Raw genomic sequence first — 13208 nt, forward strand, 5'->3', positions numbered from 1 at the left:
TATTATCTATCTATCTATCTATCTATCTATCTATCTATCTATCTATCTATCTATCTATCTATCTATCTATCTATCTATCTATCTATCTATCTATCTATCTATCTATCTATCTATCTATCTATCTATCTACCTACTCCGCCCTCCCTCAATCGGACCTAGCAGTCACTTAAAACGAAAAAGGCTTTAACCTGGCTGAGACGCTACAATATTTTGAATTTTACTGCTTTCATATTCCTTACCTTTCTCTGCATGTGTATCGCGCCATCGTTTGTTTGAGCCTTTCGAATTACACAGCTTTCATAATCTCTTATCTGCCTTTTTTTCTCTCCAACGCTTTTGGGTTTCTTATATCTGCGCTGCTCTTTCTTTTTTGCTTATTCGTTGACGTTTAATCTAGAACGCATTGTCCTTATACGCTTTATATGTGCTGAGAGCACAGGATCTGTGTGTGCTACTTGCCTTTACACGACTGAGTGTTATTTGATATTGTTTGCGTCTCGTGGGTCTTTTAAGTGTCTTCTGAGAAGATCACGTCTTGTCGCCCTGCTTTTCCTTTCCAGGATTTTTTTTTATAATAGAGAGATAATGTTCTAAGTGACATACTGTATAAATGTGACAGCGTTACTGAGAGGTGCAAGTGTCAAGTGGAAGATGCAGGCAAAGAACCAAAAGTGATGAATAGAAGATTGACAAGGCTGACCTAGAGGAAGCAAACTCTGAAATGGATGTAGAAGCACAACATTCTCATTCTACAAGCAAAGTGCAGAAGGAAGTCAAAGGTGAATCAATTATTGGATTATAATGAATAAACTTTTTAATGTGTTTTGGATAAGTGAGATGCCATGAAGAGTCCCATGCTCATTTATAAAAAAAAAAAAACACAGGAAGACAATTTATATGGGGGGTGCTCCGGGAGTATGGGGTACTGGACCCCCTGATAAGGGCTGGTCAGTCCCTGTACAACCGGTGTCAGAGGTTGGTCCGCATTGCCAGCAGTAAGACGAACCCATTTCCAGTGCCCTTTGTCACCGATTCTGTTCATAACTTTTATGGACAGAATTTCTAGGCACAGCCAGGGTGTTGAGGGGGTCCGGTTTGGTGGACTCAGGATTGGGTCACTGCTTTTTGCAGATGTTGTTGTCCTGTTTGCTTCATCAGGCCGTGATCTTCAGCTCTCTCTGGATCGTTTCGCAGCTGAGTGTGAAGCGGCTGGGATGGAAACAGAACATCCAAATCCGAGGCTATGGTCCTCAGCCGGAAAAGGGTGGAGTGCCTTCTCTGGGTTGGGAGTGAGATCCTGCCCCAAGTGAAGGAGTTCAAGTATCTTGGGGTCTTGTTCACGAGTGAGGGAAGAATGGAGCGTGAGATCGACAGGCGGATCGGTGCGGCATCCACAGTGATGCGGGCTCTGCATCGGTCTGTCGTGGTGAAAAAGGAGCTGAGCCGCAAGGCAACGCTCTCAATTTACCAGTCGATCTACGCTCCTACCCTCACCTATGGTCATGAGCTATGGGTAGTGACCGAAAGAACGAGATCACGAATACAAGCGGCTGAAATGAGTTTCCTCTGCAGGGTTTCTGGGCTCTCCCTTAAAGATAGGGTGAGAAGCTCAGTCATCCAGGAGGGACTCAGAGTAGAGCCGCTGCTCCTCCGCATCGAGAGGAGTCAGATGAGGTGGCTCGGGCATCTGATATCATTTACTGTTAAATTCTGCTCTGTACTTCTAAAATTTTTATTTTTATACTGTATTGAGGATTTGTTCTGTTCTGTGTATTGTATTGTATTGACCCCCTTCTTGTTGACGCCCACTGCACACCCAACCTACCTGGAAAGGGGTCTCTCTTTGAACTGCCTTTCCCAAGGTTTCTCCCACTTTTTTGGGAGTGTTTCCCTGTCTTCTTAGAGAGTCAAGGCTGGGGGGCTGTCAAGAGGCAGGGCCTGTTTAAGCCCATTGCGGCACTTCTTAAGTGATTTTGGGCTATACAAAAAATAAATTGTATTGTAATATTATTCATAATGCTATTATGATCAAGTGACAACAATTACGTGCTGCTTAGTGATAATTGTTTTCCTTCTTCTCCTTTAATTATCATTATTATCTTTGTAGGGAAGCCGTAGCATTTGTATCGGAAAATTACAAAGCGTCACTATGATTTCCGGGGAGTCTCCAAAACGTCATAATGACTATCAGTTTTCGGCTTGGGCTGCTATAAAATCATGATGTCATTCATTATTGTATTGTGATCAGGATGCCTCCTGAACGCCTCCCTGGTGAGGTGTTCCGGGCACGTCTAACCGGGAGGAGGCCCCAGGGAAGACCCAGAACACGCTGGAGGGACTATGTCTCTCGGCTAGCCTGGGAACACCTCGGGATTCCCCCGGAAGAGCTAGAAGAAGTGGCCAGAGAGAGGGAAGTCCGGGCATCTCTGCTCAAGCTGCTGCCCCCTCAACAGGTGGTTTCACATTATGAAAAGGGCTCAAAAACTCCAACAAGTGGTGACATTGTGGGTGGAGGACTCAACATGATATATGGGGAGCTTAGCACAATTAAATGACCCTCTAGAGCCTGACCCGATCACAGAGTAAAGGGGATGTGCTGCTTTACTTTAAACCTGTCTACTCACAGAAAGAAATGTGTGTATATCACTAAAATCTTTAACATTTTCAGGGACATAAGTAGGCTTGATCCACCAGAATTCTTTTTGTTTTGGGAATGTTGTACGGAGGCTAAGGCATTAGACAAACCGAGAGGAGAAGTGAATTTGTGTGGTGAATCTGGAATAACCTACTGTGTCGTGTATTTGAAGTGAATGCTCAGACTGCTTTTAAAAGCTGTGCCATTGACACCAATTTGTTACTGTAGTAGTTAATAAAATGTACTTGAGAAAGTTAAATCTAAATGCTGTAAGTAAATGTAGTCTACATGCTGTAAAAATAATACATTTTTAATCAGTTAAATTATGTTTTAAGTACAGCTACTATATATGTAGAATGTCTATGGCACAAATCTTTACTTTTTCATAATTCTGTACAAGCATGAACAGCTTTTTTTGTGGTGCCAACTGCCAGCTATGTTTTTTATCCATCATAATTCAAATTTCTTTTATGAACTATGTATTGAAGAAATCAAGTTCAATAGGTAAACAAATATGTTTAGTTTGTTTAAAATTAAAACTAAATATAAATTCCTTAATTTGTTGTGTGGGTTTCCCTGATAAAATATAAAAGATAGGCTGAAACATTTATGGAGATTTGTCTCACCTTCTTAATTGGTGAACCTAAAAATAAATATAGCAAGTAGCTTATGAATGCAATGCCCGGACTCTCCTACACACTCCACCAGAAAGCCTTAATCACTTTTGCATGATTGTCCCATTCTGTGTGATTTTTTTTTTTATATTTAAAATATGTCAGGAAAAGCATTTGCTCATACAATTTTCAAACTTCCATATCTCACAAGAAACACCTAGTTTCACTTTTATGAAACCACACTTCCTAGCATCTGGCAACTAAAAACTACTATTCCTTCTGTGAAGGACTTTATTTCTGTGTTTATATGTCAGTCAGGCCATTAGATATCTCAGAGTAGTAAATGAAAGGCAACTGGACTTCTTGTATTATCTTAAAAACAAATCACCTCTCACTCAAAAGGCTTCATCTGTATATTTCAAATGAAGCAACAGACTACGACAGAAGCTTCTATACAGAAAACACCCTACACCTAAGTATATGGGAATAGCATAACAGATAGATAGATAGATAGATAGATAGATAGATAGATAGATAGATAGATAGATAGATAGATAGATAGATAGATGCTTTATTAATCCCCAAGGGGAAATTCACATACTCCAGCAGCAACATACTGATAAAAAACAATATTAAATTAAAGATTGATAACAATGCAGGTATAACAGACAGTATCTTTGTATAATGTTAACGTTTACCCCTCCGGGTGGAATTGAAGAGTCGCATAGTGTGGGGAGGAACGATCTCCTCAGTCTGTCAGTGGAGCAGGACGGTGACAGCAATACTGTCTAGTTTGGATACTAGTTAGGATATGGTGGGTTGGATAATGGATGGATGGAAACTGACAAGAGTTAAAAACACAAACTGTTTTCTCAAAGAAGTCTATGAAGAGGTTTCGGACTGTGACATGCTGCAAAATTACAAATCTGAAGATAATATGAGGGCGGCACGGTGGCGCAGTGGTAGTCATATCTGTCATATATCACCTATGTCTATATATTCGATCTCTTTTTGCTTTTACCTTTTCGTCAATACCACATTGAATTTTGATTCTGTGACAACGCAACGTATAACTGTCCGTGAGTGAATATCGTTGCTTTCTCTCTACAAGAAATGTGTCTGACAATAGCATTCACACAACTGAGAAGTGATTGAACCGTGTGCGTGGTTATGTGGGCAGGACTTCTCCAAATCTCTTTGCATTAAGTCTTGTCTCACAGGGTTTGAAATTTTCTCTCGCGGGATTTCACTTTCTCCAAACAACAAATCTTTTAATTCTCGTGGATATGCCTCTTCATTGGGAGGAAACACTACTTTTCCCTGATGGCAACATGAATTACACGACCTACAAGTTTCCGACTTAAAGTTTAAATCCGAACAACATATTCCATCTCTTTTCACTGTCCTGTTATTTCACTAAGTAATAATTTCCGTTTGTTTGCGCTAATGCGATCTTTACTATCATTTCTTTGAGACTTTCGTATTTTCGTACTTTCATTAGCTCTAACCTGCTCTGCATGTGTACCACACCAATGTTTTTGAATTCTTTACGACTTTCTACTTTGTTATCTACTCTTTGTCTTTTATTTCCGGCCCTGAGCCTGGTTAAACCTCTTGGCACAAAGTCTCGTCTTGCGGGATGTGAAAGTATCTCTGAGAAAATCACGTCTTGTCTCCTTCCAAGATTTTTTTATTTAATAGAGAGATACAGATAAGAATATATAAGCAGATCTTACCAGTCGGAAAGACCTCAAGACAGAAAGACCTTCCACATTGGCCAGACCAAGCTCCATTAAACTGAGGCTGACAATGAAGCCGTCAAAAATATTCCATCCTTCTTGGAAATAGTAATAAGGGTCCATAGCTATGAGCTTAGCCAACATTTCAGCTGTGAAGATGCCAGTGAACACCTGAAAAAAGAGACATATGAAAAAGGTATCTTCCTGAAATTACTTTATTATGCATTATGTGAAAGTTGCTAAAACTAAAAAAAATAATTAACACTAGCCCAGAGTTATTTTCAACTGTGCTTACAAATATTTCCTCTTTGTTGATACATTAAATAATTTCTCCTCCCCAGAAAGTACTGAAATGATATCTAATATTACACAAAGGTTTAAATGTAAGGTAATTACATTAGAAATACATCTTAAATTTAAATGAAAGACATTAGAATAGTATATGTAACTGATTTATTTATACATTGACTGAATGATTTACTTTCTCATTCAATCACTAAATTATTTCTACCAGAGATACGACGTGTGTTGAGTATCAGGAGAATGTGAAAGGATGTAGTAGCGAATGATTTTAGAGAAATGAGTCCAACAGCTAGGATGTGCAAGTGTGAGCAATAAGCAGGAGCAATCAGCTAAACATGATAATGTCAGATTGTGATTGTTATTCAAGTTGTTTTCTTGCTTATTTGTTCATTCTCTGTTAAAATCTACTTTTCTGCTGTGATGTTCCACCTCCCATAATTCTCAAGTTCTGTTCATTTGTGCAGTTGATTAATCATTCTAGTAGACTTGTTATGGTTGGAAAAATATATGAAACTAGAACAAGCCTGGCTCATGTATATGAAATGAATTAGTACATTTACATTGAAATATCTTTATTGTTGAAAATATAAAAAAATGAAGTTTTAAATCTGACTTTAGTTAAGTTCTCCTTAGTCATTATAACAGTATCTAAAGGTCCTTTAATAATTAAAGATTCCTTGATATAAAAACAACAACAAAAAAAGTCAGATTCATAGAGGGTCCCCCATCCACAGACAATATTCCCTTTGTCTTCTCCATATAATGTCTAATTACTCCTTCATTAATAAATGTTTTCATCCTTGTGGAAATTATGCAACTAAAATACTATAGTAAACTATGATTTTGTCTCACTTTCATGGAGCTCATACTAGAAAATTCCGCACTTACTGAGTAACTGGAAGTTTGACACATTATGAGCAGATAATGATATTACTAACTACATCCTCACAAACGGACTTCGTTACTAAAATTATTTTCACTCTGTGACCTTTCCATTGAGATCTTCAAAGTATATTTTAGGGGTCAAACAATATCCTATACCACAAAAGGAAACTGTAAACCAGAAGTATAATTGAATTAACTGCATTTTTTTCTATAGTTTATTATTATTATCCATTATTTTCAGCCAAGCAATACGGTACAATCGTATTTGCTCAGACCCGACAGACCGGGATCAACAACTGCAGGAGCTCACACAAGATTTCATAAGACAAGGTTACTCCCCCATAACAACAGACACTCAAATAAGAAGAGCTACCGCCATACCCAGAGACAACCTTCTGGAATATAAAAACAAAGACAACAAGGATCGCATCCCCCTTGTTGTCACCTACAACCCACATCTTGAAACACTTCGAAAAATTATAAAAGAACTTCAGCCAATACTAAACAATGACCAAACACTGAAAAATGTATTTCCTGAACCTCCCCTCCTGGCATGCAGACAACCACCAAACCTTCAACAATTAATTGTCCGAGGCTCCCTAAGTGAACCAACAGAAAATGGCACATCTCCATGCCTACAGAAAAGATGCAAAACATGTGCCCACATCTATGATACAGACCATATAGTTATACCACACTGCCAACTTGAACATCACATAAAGGGATCATTTTCCTGCAGATCATCTAATGTAGTCTACCTAATTTTCTGCATGAAATGTCCTGACACTGCACTGTATGTGGGAGAAACTGGACAAACACTCCGCCAGAGAATGAATTTACACAGGTTCCACATTAAACATGGCAACACAGATGTTCCTGTAGCAGCCCACTTCAACAGCCATGGACACTGTGAGAAGGACTTTAAAGTCACAGTGCTTATGGGCAACTTCAAAACACAGCAAGAGAGAAAAGAATGGAAAGTTAAACTCATGCTAAAATTTAATACTTTACAACATGGATTGAATAAAGACATAGGTCTTATGGCCAGATATGAGGATTGTTTACATCTCTCAGAATGACAGACAACATGTCTACAGACCCACATTGCTTTGAAAAAACTCATTACAAACTTCAAAAGACTTTGTTGGACAGTTATCTTATCCAGAGATCTTGACCATACATTGTTCTTTTCTCTCTTGTTAAATTAACCCTAGCCTGAATGAATCTATTAATTTTTTACATTTAAAATTTCTCATTTAAAGATTTACCAATGTTGATTCTTGTCCTAGAGTGTGTATATAAACACAGGGAACTCCAGTTTCTGTATTACATCTTGCCTGAAGAAGGCGCCTGAGTTGCCTCGAAAGCTTGCATATTGTAATCTTTTTAGTTAGCCAATAAAAGGTGTCATTTTGCTTGGCTTTTCTCTACATTCATAATGGCTAACACGGTACAACACCCTAGTACTGAAGAATACTTAAAATTCAGATGTCGAGCTATTTGAACAGAGGTCACCAGTCTACTGATTTAAAGCTGACTTTTAGAAAAGAAGTGACAGTAACAGGACTGGGAAAAAATGAATCAAAGTCATGGACAGACTGTGACCAGAGAGACTAGAAGAACCAAATAACTTCATCCAAAATGCAAAACAAACTTGTCCAAAAGGGCAAACAAGTAGGATTCAAAATGCAAAACTCAAAATAAAGGTTTAGTCTTTTGTTTTTTAAGGATTCAATCCAATCATGGATACACAGAGCTGTGTAACACCAATGACGAATTCTTCATGCCACGCAGGGCCATGCCTCCTTCTACCTGGGAGAGGACAGAAACTCAAAATGATGATGCAGTAAATAAATCTTATAATAATAGCCCTAATAATAAACTCTTCCAAGAAACCAATAAAATTACAAAACCCAACCGGAAAGATACTTTATCACAAAAAACAAATACAGGTATTAGCCCCAATTGAGATTAAACATATATTTTACAATCTGATAATTCACAGCAACCACAAGAGAAGCTGAGTAGCTATTACTTTAGTCATGTCGCTGTAATAATAACAGGGAGAAAAGGATAATACAGTAAGATGTTAGCACATCAGACACAAGAAATACTGTCACAGAAATCAGTGCTCCCATGTGGTTAAAAAAGATATGAACAGACAAATAAGTAACATTCTTGGAATACTATAAGATGTAACAGAAACAAGGCTGAAATGAAAAAAAATATGTCACTTCCAAGAATTATTTATATATTGTCACACACGTGCGAGTGGGAGGCAGCTGAGGGGCTTATATAATCGGAACAACTTGTCCGACCAGGGGGCAGAGGCGTGAACTGAAGCCCAGTGGAAGACACTTCCGGCCCCCGGCCCTGAGGGCGACATCACTTCTGGTCAACTCTCCATAAAAGCCAAACCCCTTCCTCTGGTCATGAGTTCTGTCTTGGACTCAGTAGTGTAAACTACCCTGTGCTATTTTTGCAACTACCTTTGTGCAGCCTGGATTACAATACACAGGTGGCTGCTCCAAACCTTCTTACGATATCTGGAGTTGTTTATTGCGACCATATATACTGTACAAATACTGTAAACTTTGGATCTTAAAGACCAGTTTCCATATTAAATGTAGACTTTATACTACTTGCAAAGGTTCTTGCAGACAGACTTGAACCAGTTCTCCATTATATCACTTTACCTAATGGAAGCATGTTCATGAATGTCAAAGAATCACTGTCAAACCTACAACTCATATTTAATTGGCTAATTACTTTGACTACATATGACTTCTCTAAGATCATGCTGTCTTTATAGTGTGACAATGTGTTTGCCTTTGATTAATTTGTTTATTATTCTCAATTTCTGATGTCTTAATCTTTCTTAAGAAAATTTGTTCTAATGTCTTTGTTCTAGGATGTTGGCACCAGGTTGTCTGTTTTTGCTAGAGCCACAGAACAAATATATTTTTACTTGGAAAAAACTACTTGTGACCCTGGGGATTCTAAAGGATGGACTTGGACAGAAAGCACCCCTTTATGAAGATAATATAGTGGTTTATATGACTAACAGGAACTTAGCACTTCCACATGTGTTAAATATAATAGGATAAAATTGATGAAATGTATTATATTATATTTGTGGCACAGCATGATACAGTGCAGTGTATTTTTGTTTTTATATAGAAACAGTGCTACTATGTGTTGGTAGTGTAGGTGTGTAGGAAAGCCGTGTGGAGGTCCAAGGCTCCAAGTTCTGGGGTGAAGGGTGTGCCTACTGACAGGGAGCAGGATGAACACAGAGCTCATCAGAGAGGGAACTGTAGACAGTCATATGTAAGCAGAGCAGGTTTAGCATTGTTAAATTGCCTTGTTTGCAAAGGGGCAAGGTATTTTTTTTAAATAAATATACACTAGGAACTTTCTTTTTGATACCTCTGATCTTGTTGTTGTTTCTCTGGCTCATCACTCGGTTCAATGAAACTATTTCACTTAAGAAATATAGCAAAAGTTAGATCCCTTATAACTTTTCAGGATGCTGAAAAATTAATTCACGCTTTTGTTTTCAGTCAGCTAGATTACTGCAATGCACTCCTCTCAGCAGATTGCAACTAGTGCAGAATGCAGCTGCTAGAATCTCAACTAGGAAAAGAAAATCTGAGCACATCACACCAGTCTGAGCGTCACTACACTGGTTACCTGTGCCATTTAGAATTGACTTTAAAATACTGCTTATGGTTTACAAAGCCTTAAATAATCTGCTCCATCCGATATCCCAGAATGCCTCTCACCTTACACTCCAAATCGTAACCTTAGATCTTCAGATGAGGGTTTGCTTAGAATTCTAAGAGTTAAACTTAAAAGAAGTGGTGAGTCGGCCTTCTGCTGTTGTGCACCTAAAATCTGGAATAGCTGACTGATAGAAATTCACCAGGCTGATACGGTGGAGCACTTTAAAAAACTGCTAAAAACTCATTACTTTAACATGGCCTTCTCAAAGCTTCAATTTAGGGTAACTGTGATATTCTGTATATGCATTGAATTATCATTTTTTTCATTGCTCCGAAATCCGTACTAACCCCTACTTTCTCTGCTGTTCTTTTTCCGGTTTTCTGTGGCGGTGATCTGTGCACCCACACCACCTGATCAAAGCACCATGCAGTCCCTCCATTGCTGGATAGAAGGCCAGAGGTCCACATGACCAGCATCATCTAATTCTTCCACATGGAGCCTGAAAACCATGAGGACTGATTGAGATCATTAATGTTAGGTAGAATACGCAGTCTGGGTTGGGTGGTCTTGTGGCCTTGGAACCCCTGCAGATTTTATTTTCCCTAGCCATCTGGAGTTTTTTTTTGTCCTCCCAGGCCATTGGACCTTAATTTTATTCTATGTTAATTAGTATTGTCTAATTTTATTTTTATATTTTTAATTTTTTTTCTTTCTTCATCCTGTAAAGCACTTTGAGCTACATTATTTGTATGAAAATGTGCTATATAAATTAATATTGTTGTTATTGTTATTTGGGGGTGTACTTAACTTCTCAGTGTGGGCACGCCCGGCATGGTGATCTGACACTATTATATTATACCAGTAACGGCGCACTGCACAATAAATTGCAGTGAATCCACTTGACTTGACATTCCTAGTTTTCCTCCGTTTTCTCTGTACATTTATCATTCGTTTGCTCAGAGGTTGATGCCCTTCTTCATTCCTGAGCAGCTCTTCTTCTTTTTTACACCCTAGTGGCCCGCTTCTTCTCTTCTTTTGTTGGCATCTTTTTGCGTTAAAACTGATTAAGTCAGTGTTTGTGTTGCAATTACTTGGTATTTTTAAGTTTTCTTTAATTTTTCACTTAAGCTGGCACTCTTCAATCTGCCTCAAGAATGATTTAAGATATGAAGAGGAAGGGGAAGTGAAGGCGAAGGTGGTAGGAATGAGAACGGCGCCCGTATGCATGCGCCGCATAGCCGCCCTGTTGGCCGCTGCAGAGAGTTGATTCTACAATAAAATAAAAGAAAAAGAAAAAGAAGAATAACCTGGGAGATCAATCATCACACCAAAGGTGGATAGTAGATGTCACGTAGTATACAGTATGTGTACCGAATTTAAGGCCAATAGGTCAAACGGTTTGCGAGCTACAGGTGATTTAAAATCCTGGACAGACAAACGAACAGCCACGTTAGCGTATTATATAAAAAGATTATATTATATTATATAGCAATTAAATAAATGTAATTAAATGTTCAATTAATAGTTAATTTCCTATTAACTATTTTGCGGCATTTTATAAATAACACTAACATTTACTCAATAGCTTGAGACAGTGGCATAGCCAGTACACTGGGGGCTCCTCATATAATAATAAGGAAAAGAAATATAAAAAGTTCAACAAAACAGTTCAATAAAATGTAGGTATATTTATTTGAATATAGAGTTTCTTTGAAATATTTATTGTTTGTATAAGAGTCAAGTCAAGTTGGGAAGCATGCAATGGAACAGTGCGTTGCCGTACCCACCACATGACGAAACAATTCGGGATCCCGGTTGGCAGCCCCCCAGGCAGACATGCGGTCCAGTCCCATCCTCCGGAAATGACCCTCTATCTGCCGCAGTCTGGTGTTACGTGGGTGACCCCTTGGCCTGTTCCAGCCATTCGGGTCTTCAACAATGAAGATCTTACGAGCCGGATCACCCTCGGTGAAGCGCACCACATGGCTATAGTGCCGTAACTTCACAATGCAGGTCATGTGCCTCATTCTGGACTCCATGAGCAACCGCTCATTCGACACAAAGTCAAACCAATGGTACCCAAGGATTTTCCGGAGAGAGACAGTACCAAAGGAGTCTAGTCTTTGTCTCAGGTCACTGGATAGCGTCCATGTCTCACAACCATACAGCAAGACAGGAAGCACCAGGACTCTACAGACTTGGACCTTCATCCTTTTGCGTAGATATCAGGAGCGCCACACACCCCATTCCAGCGACCTCCTGACCCCCCCATGCTCTCCCAATCCGTCTACTGACTTCATAGGAAGAGTCACCAGAGACATGAATGTCACTGCTGAGGTAAGTAAACCTCTCGTTGAGGTCAACACTCTCTCCGCAGACAGACACACTGCTGATGGCCGTGTCCAAGAGGTCATTAAAGGCCTGGCTGTTGGTTTTTATCAGGACACTCACAAGCCCAGACACTCAGACTCCTCACTCAGGGGTGTGTGTTCTGCTCATACTCTGTTCAGTGCTGGTATGGACTGGGTGTTGGGGAGGGTCATGGGGTCCAGCGGCTGTGGGGCATCTGTTGGTGAAGAAAGATTCACGGATCTTGACTTTGCTGATGATGCTGTGATCTTCATGGAGTCAATGAAGGTTCTGAACGGGGTGCTCGAGAGACTGAGTGAGGAGTTTGTATAAGAGGATGATTAAAAATACATTATTTCAGAAACATGAAATAGCCACTTAAAATTAAAATACTGGGTAAAATATTTGTAGGTTATTTTTTATTTAGTTGAATCAACATGTAATTTAAAACTCCTGCTGCACTGATTTTTTTATTGAGTGGATACCTCAGGAGAAGTGCATGTTTTATTGTTTCATATGCTATTTTAATTAATATGTATGGTAATATTAATGACAGAAAGCTTACATTGATTATATTATATCAAATCAATGTATTATTTTCCATATTTCACATGGTATGATTTATAACTGAAAAAATGTTACTGTAATATCATATAAAAAAATACAAATTACTTGTTAATCATATTCTCATGTTAATGTTCAAAACTGAAAACTTGAATATCACAATAAAAACTGGAAAACTGTTCTCATAAATGCTAGTCATTGCTTCTCACCTTCAAAGCCCTACATAACCTTCGCCCCCCCCTCTACCTCACTCAGCTCCTTACACTCCTTGTCGCTCCCTCAGGTCCTTGTGCAGTCATCTCCTGACTGTCCCACCCACCAGACTCTCCACCCTGTGTTATGGCCCCTCAACTCTGGAACTCTCTTCCTCAGTCTCTCCGAGTTTGCTCCTCT

At 39.0% G+C, this 13208-nt stretch overlaps 1 protein-coding gene across 1 annotated transcript in view; it reads right to left on the bottom strand.

Annotated features, from left to right (window-relative positions):
* Positions 1-13208, bottom strand: part of LOC114649165 (sodium channel protein type 8 subunit alpha-like) — a 442931-nt gene that overhangs the window by 135454 nt on the left and 294269 nt on the right. The window contains exon 15 of the mRNA XM_051925019.1: positions 4986-5159. Coding sequence (XP_051780979.1) covers positions 4986-5159 — 174 coding nt within the window. The remainder of the gene's footprint in view (positions 1-4985; positions 5160-13208) is intronic.

This window comes from Erpetoichthys calabaricus, chromosome 3, assembly GCF_900747795.2.
Source record: "Erpetoichthys calabaricus chromosome 3, fErpCal1.3, whole genome shotgun sequence".
Classification (NCBI taxonomy): domain Eukaryota; kingdom Metazoa; phylum Chordata; class Cladistia; order Polypteriformes; family Polypteridae; genus Erpetoichthys; species Erpetoichthys calabaricus.